Genomic DNA, 26,186 nt, shown 5'->3' on the forward strand with positions numbered 1-26,186 from the left:
TGTGTTTGGGAGCATAGTGACACAGATGCTTTCTGATGGTTCCATGCACACAAACGTTATTTCTTGCACAAACATATTGTATAAAATTACCTTCAGATTATGTGTCTAAGGTGTATATGAAACATAATTTTGTGTTCAGGCTTGGGTCTCATCTCCAAGTTATCTCATTATATACACAAATGCAAATTCAGATATTCCAAATTCCAAAATAGCTCTGGTCTTAAGCATTCTAGATAAGGGAGACTCAATCTGTTATTACATTTTACGCATTTGTTCTAAGGTGTAACACAACCCACAAAAAGAATTGGAAGTGGGAGAACTCCAGACGTGATCCAAAGTCTGATATTACCTGTAAATCATGTCAGTGTCCACAAACAAAACTGATGGGCATCAAAAGAGAACTAAATACAGATATACCTGTGGACACAAGCAAAGCCCAGGTTTACTTGTTAGATTATGGTATCTGTGATGCTATTGAACCTTTGGATACCTGTCAGCGTCACCAACCAACTGCACCCTTTAAACCAGACCCTCTTTGATTAAGATGTAATCATTTTATCAAACATAACTTGGATATGTAAGGCAAAGAACAAAAATGGATGCTTAAATTAAGAAAAGGGAGGAGGAGGAATCCACCTTACTTTAATTTATACAAAATATTGCATGCATAATATATTATAGCTTCAGCTTCTGGGCAGAGAGCTCTCGTTTCTTCGGCTTCTTCTGGCTTTTCTTGGTATCTTTAATTTGCATTTTCACTTGATCTTGCAACTGGGAAAAGAACGCCTTGGAGGACTTCAAAGCTTTGTCTTTACCATCATCCTGTAAGACAGCGAACACTTATTTCATAACAAATAGAAACACAGACGTAGAAACACACACACACACACTTAGTACATACACACACTAGTTTGAGCCATTTAATTGTTTCAGAAGAATACACAAAAGCCCCCATTTGTATTCCAATTGATAACTAAATGGCAAACAGCAGATGCTGAGTTATGCAACGCCAGGTTGTTTTTTCTATATATCGCCCTCTCCCTGGCAGCACAATAAATCGAGAAAGCTGAAGGGAGACTTAGCATTATCTCCACCTCTCATGCTTAGCGCATGTTAATGAGAGAAACATGCGGTGCTAGGAGTGTATCCCTTTACAATAGAGACTTAAGAGCAAAGGAAGTCCACTGGGATTTTAAAAATTCTTCTTTGAAGTTACTCCTCTATAATCACTCAAGCCTTTTTTCAAAAAGTCTGAGATTTCATCAGCCACACAAACCTACCAGAAGGCAAAGAAGTGTATTTTGTCAAAGCAAATTTGTGTTTGTATTTATGGCTGCAAAGATTACCATACTCATATTTCTCGTATCAGAATGCCATATTCAGAACATCTAGCTGTTCATATACCAAAACAAATAAACCAACCGAACAAGCAGGAAGACTGCCCTAGATGCTTCTCTCCTGCTGCTAAGATAGTGGGATGCCCACACTTTGCCTACCCCTGGCATAAATAAAATGGCCATAGTGTTGTATTCCCCTTGGCCGGCACCATACCAAAAATTGTAAAGGCATCCAGTACAGCTTCAGCAAGCTTACCTTGAGCATCGAAGTTCTCCCTTCCTTGGTCAGCTTCTTCAGCTGGACGGCCGCAGCTTTCTTGCTGAACCTGGGACTCTGTTCTGACGTTTTCTCCAGGAGCTTATGGCGTTTCTCTTTCTCCTTCAGCTTTATGCGCTTCATAAGCTTCTTTTTCCTCCTCTCTCGCTTTTTATCCGTGGAAGTCTTCTCAGCATCTGTTTTCACATCTCCAGCTTTGTTTTTCTCCTAAAACCAAAATATTTTTTTTAAAAAAATACATACTTTGGAATATTGGAACAATAACATTTGAGGAATATGCATTATACATCATTTCAGGGGAAAGGCAGTATATGAGCGCAATAAAGAAAGAAAGAAAGAAAGAAAGAAAGAATAAAATACAGCAGAAGGCTGCGAACCTCCCTCCTACGCCTCCTTTCTGTTCAGTCTTTGCTGAGAGGCAAAGACCTTTTTCTTTATTAAGACAGGTGTATTGTTATTTACTGGTTGTTAAAGGAAAGCAATTAAACTAATGTATAGATTTACAGTATTCAAAGAGATAGCTATGTTGATACGATTACAAGTTGTTCAATGGTGAAATGGACTGCCTTGAAGGGTAGTGGGCTCTTTTAGAGGCCTTAAATAAGTTTTAATAATATTTAAAACAGGATTTTCAGGAAGGCCACAAAAACTACCTGGGAAAACCAATTCCGTTTTCTTCTTCACTGACCAGGAAGGGAAGGAGCCTCCTGAGACTGGGATGATCCCCTTGCAGAGGACTTAAATATCCAAGTGGAAAACTAATGTCTGCTTCCAACAAATGCCTTACCTTGATCTCCTCGGGAGCAAGGAGCGCAGCATCGCTAACATTCACAGGTGCGACTTCTTCCATGGCGATGGCAGGGAGATTGGAGACAATTTTGACTTCTGGGACAGGCTAGGGAAAGGCAAAAAGAGGCACTTTATGCACAATAACAACACGGAGCAACTAACATATAGTCCTAGGCACATTTGCCTTGGAGTAAGCTCCAACAAGAGTCAGCATTGAGAAGTAGTTGGACTAGGACTCTGAAGACCAGGGTTTGATTCCCATTTGACCCACTCAAAGGTCAAGGATTGTGAGAGTGGTAATACAAGATGTCTTGAGGGCCCAAAGCTAGGCCTGTCCTGAGAATATGGGATTGTAGCCCTCGCAGCCACCAGTGAAGTCAAAATCTGGTGCTGATCCGGGAAAAAGAGGCCATGAAGAAGGTAAGCCTGCTGGAGAAACTGGCTGCTTGAAGCTAGCAGGTTTTGTCTGCTTTCTTTCCAAACAGTTGTATAGCCCTGGGAAGAGTGCAACATCTAGAGTAGTGCATCAACTAGACTCCAGCTCAAGCCAAACTGGAAGCAAAAGAGACAACACACAACATTGTTCTCAACCTTTTCCCAGTGAGAGTATTTCCCTACTATAGACAAATTGTACCGACAGAGCTGTAATGCCACTATACTTACCGGTTTGGGCGTGAAGTGGAAATTGGAAAGGGCATCCAGTTTGAGGAAGAGAGAGTCCATCATTTTCTTGATCTCTTTATGCTCAGGTTTTTCTTCCTCTTCGGATTTTTTCTGAGGGAACAGCAAAGTGGGTTTAAGGAGAGCCATTCTAAATGCTGTTCCTGTAATGGGCTTTTGTAAAATATTAATTCAGGCAAGGTGGGGAACATCAACCCAGAACATGGCTACTTGCCACTTCTTACAAATGGAAACAAAGGAAGATGGAGGGGCTTTTAGGAGCAGCAAAACTATTTCCCCATTTTTTAATGTTTTATTTTTTTTTTAACATAGGGCAAAATCATGCCTTCAAACAACTTTAAAACAAATCTTTCAGCAGAAGAGCTCAATTCTACTGTTACAAAACTGTCACACTATGATAAGTTAGCTTTTATTTGATATTATTATCGTTGATATGATGTACTGTATTGGATTTATTGCATTTTATTGGTTGTATTTGTATGTTTTTATCGGGTTGTAACCCCGCCTCGATCCGTAGGGAGAAGCAGGGAAATATAAATTATTATTATTATTATTACTACTTAAGAGAAGCTGCTTGAAAGATTACCTGGTTAAGTTTCAAATATTCTTGCTCATAAATTTCAGCAAGGCTCAGTTTGCTCTTCTCATGGTCCAGAGTCAAACGCTTTTTGTATTCAAAAGGGTCTTCTTTGGGTTTTTCTTTACGGACAACATCATCCCAAGCCTAGGTTTAAAAAGTAAAAGTGAGAAAGAAGTTCATGTTGTGTGCCTTCAAGTTTCTTTTCTGTTTTTAGTTAAAATCCGAACAAACTGCAATAGCACAAACTAGCACAATGGAAGTATAGAAACTGCGTGTGTGACGCTGTGTGCAACATGTTCTTTACCAAAAAACACCCCAACTGAACCATGAATTATTCTTAACTCCTCTTCCTTCTTTTTAAATGCAAAAGTAACATCAGCACCTATATTTCAGGTTGAATTGTAATAACATGAACGAGGGTATTACAAAAGTAGTATTTTCCCAACAGAAATGAATGATATTGTGTTGGTAATTAAGTCTGCAAAATCAAAAACAAGAGAATGCAATACATTAGTACAAATATTTTTGCCAACAATTTGGCTTGATTCAGATGAAACAGTAAACCATGGTTTGTGCCAGGCCTGATTTAGATTACAAACCATGTGTCCCACATATAAACAAACTGTGGCTTGGATGGCTTCCCTCTTTTCTGAGAATCCTAATATTCCCTCAAAGTTCATACTCCAAGAAAAATGACCCAAACCACAGCTCATATGCCAACTGCAAATTACACTCAGATCCACATTTTGCATTTGATTAAGTAGCAATGTGTGCATCAGAACAAATCAGAATTCTGAACCATCACTTAAATCATGACTATTTAAATACTTGAATAAAACAATGTTAAGGATCTTTCAGGATACCAGACATCAAAAAACATGACCATGAAGCAAAACATCACACTTAGGCTATATGCATTGCATCTGTGTTCCTTTTCTGGTCCATGTATTTAATACATGTTCCATTTCCTAGCCTTCTAGAAACAGCATGAAAGATGTGAACTCTGTCTTATTAACCTGGTCTTTTATCCGTCTCTTGATGATCTCTTCAAGCTCAAGAGTTGTTTCTTCTGTGATCATCGGAGCTGAAAATAAAAAATAAGAACCACATATAGTTCAGGATTTCATTTTATGAAATGCATTTTAAGTGATTTAAGAAAAAGAAAATAAGAAACCAAACAGATTCCTCTTTGTTTGCTATGTACTTGTAATATCTGGGGTTTAACTGGGGAGGGAATTTCCCTTTTATTTTTAGTCCTTGGGGCCTGGAAGCCACAAAAATGGCACTAGAGGACCACAGTTTGCCCACCTCTGTTTTACAAGGATGCATTTCTACAAGTACAAGGCTCACCCATTTTGACAGCATGGTCAAAAAGCAGCATTTCTTCCAGAAGGCTGTTCTCTGGCCGTTTCTGCCCTGTCACTTCGCCTTTCAGCTGCCAAGGCTTCTCCATCAACAGCTCTTCTTCTAGCTTCTTAATCTTTTCACTCAACTGCCAGAGGAAAAAAACCTCATCAATTAATACTGAAGAAACTTGGTTTATGCATAAACCTTGTTCCTTTCTTGAGCTTTCTTAAATAAAACACACACAACACACAAACAGTACAACTGAAGGCTTCATTGCTTATAGTAAAAGGAGTACAAATTGGCACGCAAGTTAAATTTCACCTTTTCCTGTCTCTTCTCAAAGGAGGATTTCATTTCGGGGGATTTGTTTGCCTTTCCCTGGAATGTGTCCACATCTTCTTCCCCGTCACTATCGCATGGCAAGGTGAATGTCACTCTCTTAGAAGCTTCTTTGCTTTTATTATTCTCTGTCTGTTTGATTTCATCCTCTTCTTCCTCCATCCTGTATTTAAACAACATGATATGACAAAGGGATTTCATACTGTTAATGTAGCATGTTTCAACTGAGCACTAACTTCACCCTAAAGTCCTTCAAAACAGGCAGAAGTACCAACCTGCTGGGGCACTAGACAGAATGCCCTATAGAAACCATGCATTGGTACATTCTAAAATGCAACCTGAACTGGACTTCTGCAACCTTTTTGCTCCTTTTTGAGTTTGCATGGGGACTATTTCACATGTTCTTTGGGACTAATGCAGCCCAAAGTGAGTCACTGAGAATGCCACACCCCTGCTAAGAAATACACAACCCCTGCTATATCTTTGCAATCTGGATGGGGGAAGATGCTAACTTGTCAGGCAGGGTCTCTCAATCTGACTGGGACAGAATGTGTTCTTCCAATGTGCCAGAAACTGGTACCCTATCTGTGCCATATTATTACTCTATTTACAGTTTCCTGGAAACCAGCAGCTGATGGTTCACAGACTGGAATCAGCCTCCGGACCAACACTTTCATTAACGCTAATGGAAGGCACTGTATGTATGTATTTGCTGCTTTACAGAAGAAAGTAATCTCCACCAAGCGGGCGGACCCTTGGGATGCAATCTATGCACACTTACAAGATAGAAAGCATCAGTGAATACAATGGGATCTACTTCCAAATAAACATATCCAATTGCATAGTTAATTTCCATTTTATTACTCACAACATTTCAATAACAACTTTAAAAAGCACTATGACTTATATATTAATCACATACTCATCAAGAGCTTCTTCTTCACCATCATCATCTTTCAGTCCATCATCATCATCATCATCATCATCATCATCATCATCATCATCTTTCAGTCCTTCACTCTGGTCATCTTCCTCATCCTTGTGTTCACTCATGAAACCTTCGTCATCATCCACAGGATCAAAATAATCTTGATATTTAAGATCACGAGCACTTTTGGGCAGCTGTGTGAAGCAAATGGAAGAAGGAATCCGCAGAAGATTATGAAGGGGCAGCTGAAAGTTTGTAGTGTTATGAACAAGAATAATAGCAGTGTTCATTAAGACTATTCTAGTGTCAAGAACAGGAATAATGATTAAAAGAACTCTATTAAATGCAGTTCACAAAATGAATGGATGAATCTAGAGAAAGTTCCTGAAGGAACACAGGTCAAATTTTAAAATACTTCAAGTTAACAGACACTTCTGTTTCAAGCCATGCATCATCACCACCAAAATAACAACAACGATAGGTATGCAAAGAGATTTTGTAGCCCCTTTGAGACTAACTGAGACAAACTCAGATGCAAGTAGGCTCCAGCCTATAAAAGTTCAGGCTGCCAACTTCTTTCTTTCAGTTAGTCTCAAAGGTGCTACAAGATCTCTCTGCATACTGATTTTACAGACTAACACAGCCATATACATTCATTTATATCCTGCCTTTCTCCCAATAATGGGACTCAAGACATCTAACAACTTCAATAAATGTATAAATAAAAAAGTTACTTAAAGGACAAGTAAACAATTTATAAAGTTAAAATTAACCAGAAATTGAAAGATTTATACAAACCATCCTACAGAACAAGCCTACCTCATTCAACTTCTGAAAGCATGGGCGTATAATAATATTTTCAGCGGCCACCAAGAGAGCCAGGAGGGCACAGGGATGCAGCCAAAACTGTCAATATGATTCAACGCCAACACAAGCTTACAGAATTATGTGGTGGCAACATGTTCTCACCAGGTTTTCCCCCTCTTCCCTCTCCCTCTCCCAAATTCCCCATGGATTCAGGCGCACATCCCCAGGGATAGTGATTCCTGGGACTGTAACAGCTGAAAAACAGGTTGCCATAATAAAACGCATCACCACCAGCTGGATTCATAAAAGGTTCATCTGTTCTTCATGTAACCTGCTCTTTGCGGCAATTAGGAGAAATTGCACGGTGCCCTTTTCTGCAGTGAGCAAACCCAGCCCATAGAGTGAGCGCCGTGTGAACTGCCTCCAGAGACCTGTTTGGAAAAGAGCGCAGGGCAGAAACTTCTCTGCCTCCAAATTCCCTATAGATTCTACAGGATGCTGTCATTTGTAGATTTACAAGGTTTTAAACCTCTGTCAAAGACGGCTGGTACCTCAACAAACCTACAAATCCCAGGATTCTGTAGGATGGAGCCGTGGCAGTCAAAATGGTGGCCAACTGTGTTATTTCTACAGCGTAGATGCACCCAGAGTCTGTGTTGGGAGTATAGCTGGATTCCCATGTGCTGCCAGGGCATCCTCTAAGTGCTGGCTCCCAGTTTGGTGCTGGACCACAAACAATTCCCAAGAAAGAAAGAAACAGCATGGATATAATACTGGTCCCTAGCACAATGGGAGGAAATAATTGCCAGTCTCCCACATCAGAAAGCCAGAGAAACACTGGTCTTGAGGACTGTTCTTCACCGCCTTTTACAAGGCTAAAGACTATGTAAATCTACAAATCCCAGGATTCCACAGGATGGAACTACAGCATCCGATAGTATCTATGGGAAATTTGGAGGCAGAGAAGAACAAATACAACGGCACATATTAAGATCCCTAAGTTGCTCCTCAGAGGGCATAAGGCATACATTGTCCTGCAGAGTGAGTGAGTGAGTGTGTGTGTGTTTAAAAAGCTACTTTATACAGTCATTCTCTAAACCTCTGCAACCACATCAGAGTCTCAGGTTACAAACTTAACAATATTTTACCCAAGCGCTTCTTGGCACCATTACCTTCATGGTGGCTTTTCCAAATTCTTCTTCAGTGTCATCATCATCATCATCATCATCTTCAGAAAGAACATCCTCAAAATAATCTACTTCTTCTTCATCACCATCATCATCACCGCCACCATCCTCCTCCTTTTTGTTTTCTTTTTTCTCTGCTGCATCCAAAGCAGCCTCCATCTCATAGAGTTTGAAGAACCTGTCATCCACTATGGATTTTTCGACAGCCTTTTTCAACGTATTCCTTGGCCGTTGTTGGGTCTGCTGTTCTAATTTATCAATGTCAAAGTCCATGTCCGAATCCTCATCGCTAAACGGATAGGCTTCTGTTGCATTTAGTCTGCTTTTCTTTTCTGCATCCTTGCTTTCCTCTTCAAGGTGACCATTGTGGATCTCTGGCTCTTCTTCTAGATGGTCCTCAGTTTCCATTTGGTCCTCACCATCTCCTGCAACAGACTCTTCCTCTTCCTCCGAAGACGGAAGAAGGGAAAGCTCAGCCTTCTCCTTCACAGTCCTTGCAACGGCTTTCTTGAAGTAGCCCAGAACCGCATCGTTCTGGAGTTCCAGCTGTTGCCAGATTTGTTCCTCATCAAAGTTTTCTACCACCATTTCCTTTAAGGGGCTTCCAGAAATAAGGTCTGACCCAAGAGCCTTATGGAAATCATATAAGGTTTTGGTCAGGGAGATGAATTCACCAGCAAGGCCATCCTGAACACTGCAATTGAAACAAATGGTAGAAAGTTGGGCATTTTAAGTCTTAAAATATACCTCTTTGGCTGCCTCTACACTGCAGAATTCATGCAGTTTGAGACCGCTTTAACTGCCCTGGCTCAATGCTATGGAATCATAGAATCCGTAACTCTCAGGCTGCATCTGCACTGCAGAAATAATGCGGTTTGATACCACTTTAACTGATGTGGCTCAAGGCTATGGATTTCTGAGACTGATAGTTCTGTGAGATATTTAGCCTTCTCTGTTGTAGAGCTCTAGGGCCACAATGAACTACAAATCCCCCTTCCCCAAAAGTATCCAAAACTGCACTATTTCCACAGTCTAGATCAGTGATTCCCAAACTTTAGTCTTTCGAGTCCCATTAGCCACAGCCACCTTGGCCAGCAGCCATTATAGTATCAAACTGCATTATTTCTATCTGTAGATGCACCCTTACTCTACTCACTTTCTCAGGCGGCATCTTCACGGCAGAATTAATGCAGATTCACACCGCTTTGCTTGCCTTAGCTGAATGCTAGGGGATTCTGGGATTTGTTGTTTTGTGAGATATTTAGCCTTCTCTGTCAGAGAGCACTGGTGCCACCATAAACTACAGTTCCCAGGATTCCCATAGAACTAAGCCAGGGCAGCGAAAGTGGTATGAAATTGGATTCTGCAGTGTAAGTTGTTAGCTGCCTTGGGTCCCACTTTAGGAGAAAGGTGCAATAAAAATAAAATAGATGAATAAGTAAAATAGATAGATAGATAGAGCCTAGAAAGAGAGCAAAAGTGCATCTACATACTGTAGAAATGATGCAGTTAGATACTACTGTATACTATTTTATGTTTCCCTATGGGAAAATATTGTCCAAAATTTCCCTATGAGAAAGTACAGTATTCTCCAATGTTTCCCTATGGGCAAATAGTCCCCTATATTACCCTATAGGCATGTATTCTCCAATGTTTCCCTATGGGAAAGTTATTCTCCAATGTTTCCCTATACTGTATGGGCAAATAGTCCCCTATAATACCCTATAGGCATGTATTCTCCAATGTTTCCCTATGGGCAAATAGTCCCCTATATTACCCTATAGGCATGTATTCTCCAATGTTTCCCTATGGGCAAGGATTCTCCAATGATTCTCTATGGGCAAGCATTCCCACAGCTCAAGCTGGCTGTGGCTGATGGGAGCTGGAGTCCAAACACACCTCAAAGGCCAAGGTTTGGGGATCACTGACCTAGGGTCAATCCACACTGGAGAAATAATCCCAGTTTGAGACTGCTTTAACTGCCCTGGCTCAGTGCTAGGAGATTCTGGGAACTGTAGTTTAGGAAGACATTTAGCCTCCTCAGCCCAAGGAACTACAAATCCCAGGATTCCATAGCACTGAGCCAGGGCAGTTAAAGCGGTCTCAAACTGGATTGCTTCTGCAGTGCAGATGCAGAGAAAGAGAATAAAGGTGCATCTACACACTGTAGAAATGATTAAAAGAGATAGGTTGCGCCTATACACGCATGCTGACACGTGTCCGTGCGTACAAACGTGCAAAGCAGGTACGCACCTGAGGAAGAGTTCGGGCTCGGAAGTGGCGGAGCTCAGGACCTCCAAGCAAGCCTCCAGCTGCCCTGACGCCATGCCTGCCTCCTTCCCTTCCTATTTCGACGAAACGCGGCGGTGTCCCTTCCTCTAGGGTCCCCCATTCCGCGTCGGTCCGTCCCTAATAGGCTCCGTCCGGAAACGCCGTCCCCGCGGAGAAAGGTTCCGGGGGAAGAAAAAAGGTTCCGAACGCTCACACTTTTTGACCCTCTTGGGCCGCCGTTGCCAATACTTCCTTGGCTTCGCTCCCGTTCAAAAGAATGCCAGCCACTGCCAGGTTTAAAGATGGCGGCGCTGACGCTGAGAGCAGGTAGGGAAAGTGAATGAGAAAGAGAGAGGAAGGCTTTGAGATTAATTAAGAGATCAATTAAGGTGTTATACCTCTGTCTTTTTTTACAGGCGAATAACATGCAAAGAAATTGCAAGGAAGTTGGGTTTTATTTTAATTTTTAATTTAAAAAGTGTGTTATGGTGCAAAGAAGAGATAATAGCCAAGCTGTTTGCATTTCTGTTGCAAATTATAATTCTGGGTTATTAGGTCCCAAGTAAAACCCATGCGATGCAGGAAGAAGAAGTGGCACCACACTTTTGAGTGGGTCGTTACTGTTGTTGTTGTTATTATTTGTATGCAACAGTGTTTTTGCATGCATTGTTTTTGCATACAATAGTGTTTTTTGCATGCAGTGTTTTTGCATACAATAGTGTTTTTGCATGCAGTGTTTTTGCATACAATAGTGTTTTTGCATACAATAGAGTTTTGCATGCAGTGTTTTTGCATACAATAGTGTTTTTGCATGCAACTATTATCTCAGTTGTATGTTTCTTAGGGGACATACTAAAATAAACTGCAACACTTTCCCATAGGGAAACACTGGGGAATACTTGCCCATAAGGAAACCTAAAGGAATACTTTCCCATAGGGAATCATTGGGAAATAATTTCCCATAGAGAATCATTCATTGGGGAATACTTGCCCATAAGCAAACATAACGGAATGGTTTCCCATAGGGAATCACTGGAAAATACTTTCCTTAATAGGGAATCATTGGGGAATGTTTGCCCATAGAGAATCATAGGGGACTACTTGCCCATAGAAAGACATTGGAAAATAGTTTCCCATAGGAAAACATTGGAGAATATTTTCCCATAGAGAACCATTGGGGACTACTTGCCCATAGGGAAATATAGGGGAATACTTGTCCATAGGGAAACATAGAATATTTGCCCATAGAGAATCATAGGGGACTACTTTCCCATAGGGAAACATTGGGGAATACTTTCCCATAAAGAAACATAGAGCAATACTTGCCCATAGAGAACCATTGGGGACCACTTGCCCATAGGGAAATATAGAGGAATACTTGTCCATAGGGAAACATAGAATATTTGCCCATAGAGAATCATAGGGGACTACTTTCCCATAGGGAAACATTGGGGAATACTTGCCCATAGGGAATCATAGAGGACTACTTGCCCATAGACGACATAGGAGAAACATCTCCAATGTTCCCGTATGGGCAAATATTCTCCAGTGATTCTCTGCACATTATACACATAGTCTAAAGATAATTTGATAAACCATATTTTTAATAATGTTGTGCATGAAACAAAGTTTGTGTACATTGAATTATGAGAAAGCCAAGGTGTCACTATCTCAGCCATCCATATAGACACTTTTGGATTTGGGGATATTTTGGCATTCTGGATAAAGGAGCCGGTATATGATACTGTATATAGTACAGCAACATATAGATATAGATAACAACATACACCTTATACACATAGTCTAAAGGTAATTTGATAAACCATATTTTTAATAATGTTGTGCATGAAACACAATGGACAATTTTGGATTTTGGAGTATTTTGGGATTCCAGTAGTAACCTTTTTAAAGATTACATCCCAAATAGCTTGTGTTGCTCCCATGCTGGGTTTGAATGGCAGAAAGATCAGCTCCCACGTGCCTGGAATACAGCTTTGTGTGTGTTTGTGTGTGTGTTCTTTGTGTGTGTCTGTTTTAATCCCATCCTTCAGGGGAGAAATGGATTGTTATAACGCTGCAGAGGTTTCACAGAAGCCAGGATTTTTAGCACAAGGGTAATAAATAGAAGCAAAAGAGGATTGTTCAAAGTCTCTCGCTTTTGGGAACGTTCGGCCGTTCATCATCTACCATTGGGGTCTATGCAGCTGGTGAATGTCTTTAAAAGGTGGGGACAGATGATAGGGAGATGGTCATTTTTGGCCCCAGGATGAATTATAAGTGGCCTTATTTCCTCCATTCTCTCTGTATTTTTCTTGCATGTTTACCCTTTTAAAAAAATTAAATGCATTTGTGCATGCCCTTAATCTTTTGCCTGAAGCTTTCAAAAATATGCTTGGAGAGGAGAGAATTATATCAATGCCGATTATATAAGGCAGGAGCTAATCCGGACCGAAAGGGTATGTTTACACAGCACCTGTCTGTTCTGTCTGTGTCCTAAATAGTTGATAGGTTTTGTGAAGCTGAACATTGCTCAGTACCTTCAAGCTCTCCTTGTGAAGATTGTCCTCCACATTGTATATTTTCCTTGAATCTTTTCCCATCTCTGCAGTTCAGATATTGGGCTGGGATTTGGGAGACTCAGATTTAAAGCCCTACAGAACCAGTATTTCCCTCTTTTTTGATCAACCTCGCAGGGTTGTTGTGAGGCTAAAGTAGGGGGAAATAGAGCTATGCACACATCCTTGAGTCAGCTGGGGGAAAGATAGGACACATGGTTTTAAGTAGTAAGACATCAGATATATAAGAATTGACTATGTTGTTGTTGGGTGCCTTCGAGTCGCTTCTCATCTTATGGCAACCCTAAGACAAATCAAATGGGGTTTTCTTGGCCAGATTTGTTCAAAAGGGGGTTGCCATTGCCTTCCCTTGAAGCTGAGAGAGTGTGACTTGGCCAAAGTCACCCAATGGGTTTACATTGTTGAGCTGGGATTTGAACCCTGGTCTCCAGAGTCGTCGTCCAACATCCAAACTGCTAAGTCACATTCAGAATAACATCCAGCTTTCTGTTTTCCTAGAGTGCATCCACACTGTAAAAACAATGCAGTTTGACACCACTTTAACTGGCACAGCTCCGTCGTACATAATCCTGGGATCTGGATTCTTTTTGAGAGGCACCAGCTTGCTTTGCCTGCAAGTCTCCCGTTGACTTGCGACGGTCACATGAATTCAAATACAGTTTGTTGCTGTGTGCCTTCAAGTCATTTCCAGTTTATGGCAACTCTAAGGCAACCCTATCATGGGGATTTCTGGGGCTGAGATTGTGTGACTTGCTCATGGTCAACCAGTAGGTTCCTATGGATGAGCGGGTATTCGAACCCTGGTATTCAGAGTCATAGTCCAATGCTCAAACCATTAGCCTGGGTTGGCTGTCTGGCAACACTAGTACACAGATACCTGTGAGACAGTCCCTCTGAACTCTATAGGATTGCACTGTTTCTTTTGAGTAGACATGTCTATAGGATTGTACTGTTTCTTTTGAGGAGATATCTATAGGATTGCACTGTTTCTTTTGAGTAGATATCTATGGGATTGTGCTGTTTCTTCTGAGTAGAGATGTCTATAGGATTGCACTGTTAGCTGTCACACAGCACCAGCTCCCTTATGATTTTGGAGATATTCCAAAAAAATGCATTCATATTATTCATATGATACATATTCATATAATTTGAATGTATTGACATAGAAAGGGGCACATTGATTTGGTGCTTGTTTAAGGCAAAGGGACTATAAATGGTTCCTATTCATTTTCATTTAATGATGTGATTTTTGGCTAACTTTCTTCTGAAAGGAAGCAATTTTATCCGTTTTCTTCTGGTGGTAAGAAAGTCTTTGAAAACTGTGCAGTTTTAAAAGACTGTTTGCAGTTCAGGACCTATTCTACACAAAATGTGTACAATTCATTTGCACAGAAAACAGCATTTCCTGCACAGAAAGTAATGCTTTATAAATAAGATGCTGTTTTCTGTGAAATTTGTGCAGAATAAGTCCTGAATTGCAAAGATTCTCACCCGTCCAATATTCTTCTCTCAACAGGATTCCTTGACACTCCAATTCTCAACCATTTTTCAAATGTTTTTGTATATTCTTTCCACCCCGAATTTTATTTCCCTCCAGGGCTCCTCCCCTGGATGCAAAAAATTGGTCCGACAGCAAGAACGTTGTCCGTTTCTGCCACTGCATCCCAAAAGACTGTGCCTCCTGCGTGGAAACTGGGCCGGCTCAACCACGTGGCGATTGCGGTCCCCGATTTGGAGAAAGCAACATCTTTGTACCGGGACATTTTAGGCGCTCGAGTGAGCGATGCTGTGCCCCTACCCGAACATGGCGTCTACACCGTCTTTGTGGAACTGGACAACACAAAACTGGAGCTTCTGCATCCGCTGGGAGAGAAGAGTCCAATTGCTGGGTTCCTGCAGAAAAACAAGGCTGGCGGGATGCACCATATCTGCATTGAGGTACGGACAAGCCTCCGTTTGCATTGCATTGCATAATATTCCTAATTTGCAATGTCTCTGGAGAAATAAAAGATGGACATATGGTGCCTAGGGGAGAAAGCAACTGCAGCCTTGGCGTTGCTGGAAGGAACAGATTTTCTTTAAGTACAGTGCGCCTGCGTTATACACAGCTTTGAGCATACGCGTAAAGCTGCGCGGGGTGGCAGGTAAAGTGCTGTGTAAAGCCTATGGTGCTATACAAATAAACATAATAATAATAATACTAATAATAACTGGAGTCTTAGGACTTTATCACATGAGCCTCGGTCTCTCCATGTTCTTGCCCCAGTTGCAAGAGAACGGAAACATCGATTTTCAGTAGCGCAACTGAGGCTTTTTGCAGCATTGATGGTCCAGCATGCACTCTTCTGCGTTCCTCCTTAACCCTGCCTTCCTACCCTATACCACAATTTGTCTTTGGAGTCTGATTTGTGGAGTTGTGAGGGACGTATATCATTGTGATGTCAAAGGCTTTCATGGCCGGCATCCATAATATTTTGTGGGTTTTTCGGGTGACGTGGCTATGTTCTGGAAGAGTTTATTCCTGACATTTTGCCAGCATCATGAAGATGGCCAGCCACAGATGTTGGCAAAACATCAAGAATAAACTCTTCTGGAACATGGCCCCATAGCCTGAAAAACCCACAAAAAACTCTGTATCATTCCCTTTCATCAGCAAGCTGAGACTTTTTTTTTTATTTAAGCGGGTATCCAATATGTAATCATACCAGGGTGGTTTTTATGGAGTATGTGTTTTTTAGTCATGCCTTTCAACTTCTGTATATTTTTTGTAATTCTATACTATTTTTAGATGATTTTAATGATTTTAAATTTTATTGTAATGTGCTTTTTTAAAAAAATGCTATTATCTGTGCGCTGCCATGTGTCCCTTCTGGGAGAAAGGGGTCATGCAAATGAAATAAATAAATAGTAAATTACATTTGTGGACAATTTTGAGTGCATTTTGTTACTCTGGGACAAAAAGCACCCCTAAATCAGAGGATTGGATTCAGAGCTTGCACTTTGGGGTCCCAAGGGTCACAGGTGTCCCTCAGGCAGAGCTTTGCTCATCCTTGTGCTAGATTCTTCCGCTGCCACTTTCTTTCTTTCTTTCTTTTGTTCGTTCGTTCATTCGTTCGTTCTCCTTTTCCTGTAGTTTAATGCCATTCTCTTGCATTTTCTTTTTGAGGTGGACAACATTACAGACGCCATGGCGGAACTGAAGGAGAAGAAGATCCGGGTGTTGAGCGAAGAGCCCAGGATTGGTGCCCATGGGAAGCCAGTGGTTTTTCTCCACCCAAAAGACTGCGATGGAGTCCTGGTGGAGCTTGAGCAAGCCTAAGCAGTGGCCCTAATGGTGGGAACAATCAACGCCCAGCTCTGCTGGGTTTGTGGCAGAGATCTGGGGACACGGATTGACCTAAATCCTATTGATAGTCCCTCTCGAGTTGAATCTTGTCTGTGTGTTGGCTCACTGTGTAACAGTGGGTCCCACACGAATCCTAAATCTCCCCTATATCCTGCGATGTACCGATTGGTACAGGATATTGTTAATTCAGAGCAACTGAAAACTGGTAAAAAATGGAAGTAGCCTTTTAATATTTCTGTTCACTGATCACTCTTGTCTTTCTCTCTGAATACAAAGCTGAGGTCTGACTAGATACAACAAAAAGCGCATAGAATCACATCATAAATCATTACTTTGATTTCCTGGTTATTGAAGATTTTTATTTTTCAGGATGTAACAGCGTTACTGACAATGTCATTTGTAATTAAAAAAGGAAAGACTCAAAAGATTCAGATTCTTCTTCCTCCTCTTCTTCTTCGGTATTGATTAGGTATTAGTTTGGGAAGATGCCTTTAAGTTGCTTGAAACTGCCAAACCAATTTGTTAATTATATATACATACACACACACACACACATATACACACACACACAAATTAGTTTGTTTTTATATATAATATAATAACAAATTGGTGCTTGCATTGAACACAGTTGGCTCACAACTCCTAGGCATAATTTTGCATCCATTTGACAGATTTCTAGGTCATCCTCCGTCAGTCTGTTTTACATTTGCAGGCGAGAAAAGTAGAAAGGAAAAGGAGGAGTCTGCTCTTTTTGTTTAAGGAACTCTTCCAGTCTTCCTTGGGGAATCGTCTTTTCTGCATTCACCGTTTCTGACTGCTTTCCAGTTATCTAAGTGATATGATTCCGGTGTTTGTCTATAGGCCTCTATTAATACTAAGCAATTTCTTTTTCCTTTCCATAACAATCACTGTCAATAAAGCTCTTCTTTTGGTGCTATTTAAAATATGTAAGTATGTGCCTTCAAGTCAACTTATGGTGGTGTCATGGATTTCATTTAAGGTCACTGCAGAATTAATGTAGTTTGTCACCACTTTAACTGCCATGGCTCAATGCAATGGAATCCTGGGACTGAAAGTGTTGTGAGATGTTTAGCCTTCATTGTCAGAGAGCTCTGGGGCCACAACAAACTACAAATCCCATAGAATGGATCCATGACAATTAAAGCAGTGTCAAACTGCATTAATTCTCACAAATGTCTCACAAAATATATGTCCATAGCATTGAGCCATGGCGGTTAAATTGGTGTCAACCTAGATTATCTCTGCAGTGTGAATGTAGCCTAAATCAGCTTTTCTTCTGCCTGTGGACAGTGGCTGGAGATGATGGGAGTTGCAGTCCCAACAAACCCGGAAGGTAACAGGTTGCAGAAACCTTCTGTAAATACCTTTAGTCTTTATTTATTCAGAGATGAGTCTCCCCAAAACTTTGGAACTGTTGCTCATACTTTCCCTATCACTCTCTCAGTTTTGCAGGACTCGATTTTGTGATTTATAGCTCCGCTCCATTTCTGGTTTTCCACAGAGAGCCAAAAAACTTAGCATTGCAAGTTTTTGTGTCCGAAAAGTCGCGTTGGTCGCCGCGTGTTCCACATTTTCTGGCAATTTTGCCGTGTATGCTCACCTTCTTATACATTTTCAATGAAGTGGGTTTTCTGACAATTTGTAAACAGCTATAAAATATTTCATGTGCAGCGGCAGGTAAATAATTTAAAAATAAGTAAGCCTCTACAGTCAGAAATGGCACATGGCCCTAGCGGCTGAGCATGGCACCTCCAAATCCCTTTCCACCCCATTATCTGTGTTTTAATGGACTATAAAGTTTATGATAAAATATTCCAGTTCGTCTTATGCTTTCATGCTTTTGCTTAAGGGGAGCGTCAAACGCCTCCTTAATAGCACCCTTAATTAAGAGTGCATTAAATTCGCACATTTTATACCGCAGTTTGCCAAGCGACAAAGTAAACTTTGATTTCAGCTGTAAATTTACCTTCAGTCAAAGCTGAATAATTCATCACCTGCGATGCATAATGTGTAAAAAGACACGCAATAACCCCCCAGCTGTAGGAGACTTCATTAAAACCTGATGTTATAAATGGATGCTACTTTTGCTAAAAACTCAGATTTTGCCCCTTCCAATTGTAACGCATATATATATGTAATTATTAGTCTGATAATGGAAGACAAGACTTTAAGAAAGAACTGATCGCAAATAAAGCTGGGAAATATTTCAACACCATTCCCTCCAGCCTTTACAAAAGAAAATGGGAACGATTTCTTTGCAACGATATGCTCCGGCACAGAATAATAAATGCAGAAACCTTTCAAAAACGGGAATAAATCTGAAGTCTTACTTGAAAAATGGAAACAGGGGCTAAACTTCGTCTTCCATTCCCTAACTTAATAAATAAATAACCTGATAAATAAATGACCTAAGTTAAGAAAAAAAGCATGATCAAAGGTGGGTCCTTTGTTTCATAAGCCATCTAAATGAGCATCAAATGACTCCTAGGTCCAATCTACACTGCAGAAATAATCCAGTTTGACACTGCTTTAACTGCCTTGGCTCAGTGCTAGGGAATCCTGGGAATTGTAGTTTATTGTAGGACCAGAGCTCTCTGTCAGAGAAGGCTAAATGTCTCATGAAACTACAGTTTCCAGAATTCCCTAGCATTAAGCCAAGGCAATTAAAGTGGTCTCAAACTGGATTATTTCTGCAAAGTAGATTGGACCAACACTTCTATTTGGGACCAGCAATTGGATTTAGGACATATTCATGGTAATACAAATATGACTTAATATATTAATGATATATGTATTGCCACCTTGATTCCCAATGTTGGGGGAAAGGTGGAATATGAACAAGGAAAAAGAGGAAGATTGTGCTTAATGGCAATAGAACTATCAATGTAAAATATATATATTAACAGAAATAAGGTATATCCACCTGTGTCTTACAATAAAATCTATCAATGGCAATAAATCCACTAATAGCAGAAGCAGATATTCATAGCAGTAAGATATATTAATAAAAACTATTAATGACAATGCAATAATTAATGGCTAGATGAAAACTAATGGGAATAAGGTATAGTAATAAAATCCGTTTAATGGCAATAAAACCACTTGTAACAAAAGCAGACACTAACAGCAATAGGATGTATTAATAAAAGCTATTAATGGCGATAAAACTATTAATGACCCAAATAAATATTAATGGCAAAAGGAACCTGGATAAAAATTTCTTCATGGCGTTAAACAATTAATGGCAGACATATAAATTGTTGAAAAGGAGAATAAGCACCTGGACAGATATCACCCAGGTATCTGTTTAATTTATATGCTGAACATATATTAGGTAAAGCAGGATTAGATTTGGAGGTGTAAAAATTGGAGGAAGAAATGTCCACAATTTAAGATATGCAGATGGCACCTTACTATTAGCAGAAAAGAGCAAAGACTTGGAACAATTTCAGAAGAAAGTCAAGGAAGAAAGTGCAAAGGCAAGTTTACAGTTGAGCTTTACGAAAAGAATAGTAATGACTGCGGATTATTTAAATAATTTTAAAGTAGACGATGAAGACATTGAAATAGTTCAGCTTGACGACAACAATATATTGTGATATCCTTGGTGAGGTGGAAGAAAAGAGGAAAGGAGAAAGACCACCTTACGAATGGACGGGTTCAGTCAAGGAAGTTATTGTCTTGAGTTTGCAAGAACTGAGTGTTGAGGACAGGATGACACGGAGGTCCCTCGTTCATGGGATGGCCATAAGTCCCTAGTGATATCCCTGGTAATGTGGAAAGGAGGAAGACCACTTTATAAATGGATGAGTTCAATCAAGAAAACTACTGGCCCTGAGCTTACAAGACCTGAGTGTTGAGGACAAGGTGACATGGAGATCCATCATTCATGGATCTCTAGTAAAGTGGAAAGGAGGAAGGCCACCTTATAGATGGACGGGTTCAATCAAGGAAGCTTCTGTCTTGAGTTTGCAAGACCTGAGCATTGAGGACAAGGTGTCATGGTCCAGGAACTGCAGGACTGGGACTTGGAGGAAGAGTCTGAGGAAGGGACCCAGGGAAGTCTTGCAGAGAGGGAACAGCCTGCAGTGCTCCCAGTTGCAGAGAAGCCCTAGCCAAGCCCTCCTTGCTGAAGAGCCTCAGCCAGCAGAACCAGGGCAAGGCTCACCTGCAGCTGATGAGGAAAAGGACACAGCTGGGGCCTTAAGGCCTCCATTAAAAAGGCTCCAGCAAAGGATAGAACTAAGAGGGCCAAGCAGGAAGCTCTGATTAGAAACAGCTGGGGTCAGGCTATTGAAGAGCTGAGTTTGGGTAAGGCACTGGCTGGAAGCAACTTGTTTGTTTCCTGGCCAGAATTCCTATCCCTGGTCTCTGTTTCCAGACCTCCTGGCTTCTTTGACCCTTGGACCATGTTGACCTCGATTCCTGTTGCCTCCCTTGATTTGGACTGCTTGACCAACACCTGTCTCTTAACAGGCTCCCATAGGCAAGGATGCTTTCTAGCTTCTTATAATTCACTGCCCCTGCCTGCATTATTAGTAGATGGTCCCCCCAGCCAGCCTTTGTATCTGTTTGGGGAATCAGGACCCAGGGTGACATGGAGGTCCCATATTCATGGGATGGCCATAAGTCCCTAGTGATGTCCTTGGTAAGGTGAAAGGCAGGAGGGAATGAAGACTATAGATGGATGGGTTCAATCAAGGAAGCCATTGGCCCTGAGTTTGCAAGACTTGAGTACAGTGGGCCCTTGGTATCCGCTGGGGTTTGGTTCCAGGACCCCACCATGGATACAATAATCTGTGGATGCGCAAGACTCATTAAATATAATGGCATTGTAAAATGGTGTCCCTTACATAAAAGGGGGGAAATCAAGGGTTGCCTATGGGAATTTGTGTGTTTTAAAGGTATTTTTGAGCTGCGGGTGCGTGAATCCCTGGATAAAAATCTGTGGATAAGGAGGGATGACTGTACTGATGTCAGGGTGACCTGGAGGTCCCTCATTCATGGGGTGGCCATAAGTCCCTAGTGATGCCCCTGGTAAGGTGGAAGGGGGAGGAAAGGAGGAAGACCACCTTATAGATAAATGGGCTCATCTTACAGATGGGTGGACCCTCAGTCTGACAGAGTGGAGGTCCTGAGGACAGAGTGACCTGGAGGTCCCTCATTCCTGGGGTGGCCATAGGTCAGGTGGGAGGAGGAAAAGAGGAGGACCACCTTCTAGATGGATGGGTCCAATCAAGGAAGCCACCTGAGATTGCAAGACCTGGATCTTGAGGACAGGGGGACCTGGAGGTCCCTCATTGATGGGGTGGCCATAGGGCAATTGGACATGGAGTTCACTGCCTGGGAGCCCTGAGAGGTAAATGATTCCTGTCCCTGGGAGCCCAGGCCACCCTCCAGATGTGGCTGAGCCTCATCCAGGTTCCTGGGCGCTGGGATCCCTGGCTGCTTGGCTGCTCTTGCTGCTGCTTCCTTCCTAATTAGCAGTCTCAGAGGCTGCAGCAGCAGAAGCAGCAGCCTTTGCAAGGCACACAAAAGGGAGCCAGGCTGCTGTTGCTGCTGCTGCAGCTGCTGCTTTTCTCCTCCTCCTCCTTCTTTCTCTTCCCCTCCTCCTCCTCCCTTCTCCTTGTCCTGGCCGACAGCAAAGGAGGAGAGCCAGGTTGCCCCTCTCTGCTCCTTTGGAGGAGGAAGAGGAGGAGGAGGAGGAAGGCAGAGAAGGACCCCCCCCCCCCCCATCTCCATCTCCATCCCAGCATTGCTCTGGCCAGGTAAGAGGATGGGGAAGGGTGGGAAGAAGGGATGGAGACAAAGCCCTTAAGGAGGTGTGTGCTTTTTCCTTGCCTGGGCGGGGAGCTCCCTTGACAAGCTGTATTTTTGTCCTTTTCCCCAAGCATCCTCAGAGGTGTGTCTGTGTGTGGGCAGCCCCTTTGCAAAGGGGTCTCTCTCTTTGGGGGGAAAGAGATATGGGGAAGATGGAGAATTCAGCCCATGGGTGTGCAAGCTTGCAAGGTTTGCAAAGGGCTGGAGGTGGTTGCTTGCAACACATCCATGCTCTGTGTGTGTGTGTGTGTGTATGAAAGGGATGCAGTCACCCCCTCTTTTGCATTGGGGTGGGGATAGGATCCTGAGCTGCAAAGATGCAACACAAAAAAACCCCAACCCATGCATCTGGAGGATCTTTGCTGCTGTCAACCAGGGGAGATTGTGTAAGAAACTCTCTCTCTCTTTTTCTCTTTAGTGCCCCCCTCCCCAAACTTCTTCCATTGCAGTGCAGTTTCCCCCCAGGGTGCTGCATCCCAGGTTACCATTTGTGTGTATTTGTGTGTCTGTGAAAGAAAGGCAGCTTCTCTCCCCTGCCCTCCCTTTCTTGCCTTGGCTGCTGCCATTCCACCTCCTTTCCCCAGCAACATGATGGAGAAGGGTTGGGGGAAATGTTGCATTTGGGGGGAGAAAGTCCTGCCTAGCCCTTTTTTGGCCATGCTGAGATCCCAAATTTGGAAAGCTGTGGATAGGGAGAAGGTATCCAAGGGGGGAGGAAGAAAGTGATGTGGAGCAAAGAGGGAGGAGGAAGGGGAGAGGAAAAAAGAAGAAGGTGCCTTCTGTGGATGGTTTAGAGAGAGAGAGAAAAACCTGGCAGGTCTTCATTCCTTCCCATCCCTGTTTAACCCCCTCTCTTCCACTGAAAAGCCTGGCCTTGATGGTGGAGGGAACTGTACATACGTATATCATGCTGGAAGGCAACTTGAGAAGCAAAAGCCTCTTGGCTGCCAGTGCCATCATTCCTAAATCCATTGGCGCAAGAGATAGAATTGCAACTAAAATGATAATAAGGCACATTGAATGGTGCATGGCTGTTTCCAGGGACTGAGTGCATCCTCTGGCATCCAGAGCCAACTTGTCAGAAGTGCTGCTTGTTTGTTTCTAGATCACACCCACACATTTGTGTGTGTGTGTTGCTTCATGCCCACTTGTGAATAGGAAGGACAAGGAGATGGTGGTCCCCTCCTTCCCCATTCCTCTCTTTTGGCTTGGCCTGTCTGTTGCTATGGCTTGGGGCTGGAGAGGGGCTGAATAAGAGAGCTTTGGGGCACCCTTCTGTGCCTGCTTTGCATGGAGACCAAAAGCTGGGAGATTTTTCTCTGCCTGGCACAACCCTGCCATCTCTTTCTCTTATTGCCTGCTATTGTGGAAGATGCAGAGAAAGAGGGAGAGAAAAGCTGACTGTCTGAGAAAGAGATGTGCTGCTAGTCCTTCTGTTGCTGCCTGCTAGGAATGGTCTCCAGCCAAGAAAGAGGTGAGAAGAACCCAACCTGCCTTCAAAAACCGCAGTCTCTTTTTGGCTTTGTTCCGGCTTGACCAGCCTTTGGCTGCCATTCCTGCAGCGCACCTTCCAACCTAGATTTTAGTGCACCAAGGGTTGGGTTAGTTTCTTTAACCAAAAATGCATGTGCAATGTTATCTCGGCCCTGGCGTTTGCGGTGGCATCTCTAGAAGGTGAGCAGATGGATGGCACAGAGAGAGCTCAGGTGCATACTAGCCATTGGGTGCCCAACCAGCCTTATCCTAGCTGTCTTTCTGGGAGGCCTGCCATTGGCCCGGTGCCCAGGATCTGCAGATATGGCATATGATGATACCCATGCTAAACCCTTTTCCCAAATTTGCTCTGTGCCCATTTCAGACTCAGTATTCGTGTGTGTTTCTTCTGACCTTGGCCATCTCTTTGTAGTGGATTTGTTGAACCGGAATTGGGAAGCTGGAAAAGGAAAAGGGGGAAAAAAGCAGGAAAATTCACGATTGAATTTCTATCTCCCCCTTTCCTCTTTCTGTCAAGAGTTTTAGCATTTTCGTCCTAGTCTTTTCTTCTTCTTCCGAAATCATGCCTCTAGTGTAGCGGCTGAATCGAAGCTTTTGATCCAGCAATTTCTTCCCCGTCGTAATGAGGTCTGGAGGGAGAAGATACTCAATTAAAAATTCTCCGCTTCGTTTTTCTGGGGGTAAACAGCGTGACAAATTATAACATGCTTTTCTCCTTTCTTCTTTTACCTACGTTTCCCCCACATCGCTGTTCCTTAGCTGATAGCTTATATATTTGCTAGGATATATATATATATATATATAGCAAATGTTGCCACTGTGGCAGGAGGAAAATCAGTTGCCTCCCTCCGAATCCTGTGCTAAATTTCAAACTGGGGAAAATGGAATACTTGAAATACTAGTAGGTTGTATTGTAGGCGCATGGAATGATGTGGGTTGGTGTTCCTGTACCTTCTGGCATTTGTAACACAGAAATGAGTCTGCTATTGATGTATTTGCATGTCAAGGGATGGATGCTTCCTTTGTGGGGAGGATTGATTTGGCCTCCATGAAAATGGATGCTTCATTAAGGGCAGATCTATCTATCTATCTATCTGTTCCCCACACTTGGAGATTACAAGTTGAGTCTCCCTTATCCAAAATGCTTGGGGGAAGAAGTGTTTTGGGATTTTGGATATTTCACCCCCAGATTTTGGAATATTTGCGTGTACATAATGCGCTGTCTTGGAGATGAGACCCAAGTCTGAACATGACATCCATTTGTATTTTGCATACACCTTATGCACGTAGCCTGGAGGTAATTTTACACACAATATTTTAAATACTTTTGTGCATGAAACAAAGGAACTTATCCCACAAAGGCGTTTGGGAGTTTATCCCGTGATTATCCTGGAAAAATCGCGTAGTTACGGGAAACGATTTCACACGACGTCACACAAAACAAGTTGTTTAAAGTGGTCACAAAGAAGCATTAACATACATTTTTATTTTAGGGATTTCAGCTACAATGCATTCCTGATATCACATTATTTGTGCCGTTGCATGTGATAATCATTTGTGCAATTACGGTACTTGCCACTTTCGCTTTATTTGCAGGATGCTTTCAATGCACTTTAATCTCTCTTCAATGCTGCAATTAGCCCCAGTGTGATAAACTCCAAAGTTTATGTACGCTGAACCATCAGAAAGCAAAGTTGTCACTGTCTCAGCCATCTGTGTAGACAATTCTGGAGTATTTGGGAATTCCAGATAAGGAATTATGTAGGACTCAACCTACATAAGAAAGCTGAATTCTGCAGGGATCTATCTGATCTTATAAGCAGGACCGTGCCATATCCAGCCGTGCCATATCCTGTGGCCACTGTATGTCTCATGCTTAGCTCCTGGGGACCTCTTGCGCATGGCGGTTGGGGGAAGATGGGTTTTGTTAGACTTGAGGGAAAATGGGAAGAGAAGGTCAGCAGGTTCTGAAGGAGGACTGGCTTTGGAAAATATTTGAGATCAGAAACGCCTTGAGTCTTGCATTGGTGTTGTTCACTGCTGCTAAGCCTCAAGGTTATAGAAAGGAACGAGAAAAGAGATTCCATCTCAACATTAGGAAGAACATCCTGATAGTAAGATCTGTTCAACAGTGGAATATACTCCTTTGGAGAGTGATGGATTCTCCTTCTTTTGAGGTCTTTAAACAGAGGCTAGATGGCCATCTCTTCAGATGCTTTGATTGTGGATTCTTGCATGGCAGAGGGTTGGACTGCATGGCCCTTCTTGAGGTCTCTTCCAGCTCAATGGAGTCTAGCACACTGGGGCTAATTTTGGCATTAAAGAGAGATTAAAGCACATTTAAAGCATCCTGCAAATAAAGTGGAAATGGCAGGTAATTGCGCGA

At 42.2% G+C, this 26,186-nt stretch overlaps 3 protein-coding genes across 7 annotated transcripts in view; 2 read left to right on the top strand and 1 right to left on the bottom strand.

The window, feature by feature from the left end:
- Positions 1 to 613: 613 nt before the first annotated feature.
- Positions 614 to 10,656, bottom strand: MPHOSPH10 (M-phase phosphoprotein 10). The gene is made up of 11 exons (XM_089538369.1): positions 10,526 to 10,656; positions 8,258 to 8,966; positions 6,273 to 6,472; positions 5,333 to 5,513; positions 5,015 to 5,156; positions 4,681 to 4,748; positions 3,671 to 3,808; positions 3,067 to 3,177; positions 2,402 to 2,509; positions 1,594 to 1,821; positions 614 to 822 (listed from the first exon to the last, which is right to left on the bottom strand). Exons 1-11 carry the CDS (start codon positions 10,597 to 10,599, stop codon positions 676 to 678), a joined length of 2,106 nt encoding a protein of 701 aa, XP_089394495.1. The 5' UTR covers positions 10,600 to 10,656; the 3' UTR covers positions 614 to 675.
- A 175-nt stretch (positions 10,657 to 10,831) lies between these two features.
- On the top strand, positions 10,832 to 17,325 carry LOC149307141 (methylmalonyl-CoA epimerase, mitochondrial-like). 3 transcript variants are annotated; one of them, XM_089538371.1, is made up of 3 exons: positions 10,832 to 10,870; positions 14,717 to 15,057; positions 16,286 to 17,325. In XM_089538371.1, the coding sequence occupies exons 1-3, from the start codon at positions 10,846 to 10,848 to the stop codon at positions 16,436 to 16,438; spliced, it is 519 nt and encodes a 172-aa protein (XP_089394497.1). In that variant the 5' UTR covers positions 10,832 to 10,845; the 3' UTR covers positions 16,439 to 17,325. The 3 variants fall into 3 exon arrangements, with proteins under 3 accessions (XP_089394497.1, XP_089394499.1, XP_089394498.1); XM_089538373.1 differs by lacking the exon at positions 10,832 to 10,870 and adding an exon at positions 12,619 to 12,657; XM_089538372.1 differs by lacking the exon at positions 10,832 to 10,870 and adding an exon at positions 12,670 to 12,767.
- Positions 17,326 to 22,072: 4,747 nt separating this feature from the next.
- Positions 22,073 to 26,186, top strand: part of APBA2 (amyloid beta precursor protein binding family A member 2) — a 79,284-nt gene continuing 75,170 nt past the window's right edge. For 2 of the 3 annotated variants that reach the window (XM_089538374.1, XM_089538376.1), the window contains exon 1: positions 22,073 to 22,254. The gene's annotated coding sequence lies outside the window, so the exon portion shown is untranslated. Of the gene's footprint in view, positions 22,255 to 23,482; positions 23,781 to 26,186 lie in introns of those variants that run through there. The other variant, XM_089538375.1, reaches the window with a different exon arrangement.

This window comes from Sceloporus occidentalis, unplaced genomic scaffold (assembly GCF_023333645.1).
Source record: "Sceloporus occidentalis isolate IW3139 unplaced genomic scaffold, rSceOcc1.0.p SCAF_9, whole genome shotgun sequence".
In the NCBI taxonomy this organism is placed as follows: domain Eukaryota; kingdom Metazoa; phylum Chordata; class Lepidosauria; order Squamata; family Phrynosomatidae; genus Sceloporus; species Sceloporus occidentalis.

Coding starts and splice junctions, on each gene's coding strand:
- MPHOSPH10 (XM_089538369.1), bottom strand. CDS start 10,599: ATGGCGTCAGGGCAGCTGGAGGCTTGCTTGGAGGTCCTGAGCTCCGCC. Junction 3,178..3,670: donor AATATTTGAAACTTAACCAG/GTAATCTTTCAA, acceptor CTGTTCCCTCAG/AAAAAATCCGAAGAGGAAGA. Junction 823..1,593: donor GGAGAACTTCGATGCTCAAG/GTAAGCTTGCTG, acceptor GCTGTCTTACAG/GATGATGGTAAAGACAAAGC.
- LOC149307141 (XM_089538371.1), top strand. CDS start 10,846: ATGGCGGCGCTGACGCTGAGAGCAG. Junction 10,871..14,716: donor GGCGCTGACGCTGAGAGCAG/GTAGGGAAAGTG, acceptor ATTTCCCTCCAG/GGCTCCTCCCCTGGATGCAA. Junction 15,058..16,285: donor TGCACCATATCTGCATTGAG/GTACGGACAAGC, acceptor TTTCTTTTTGAG/GTGGACAACATTACAGACGC.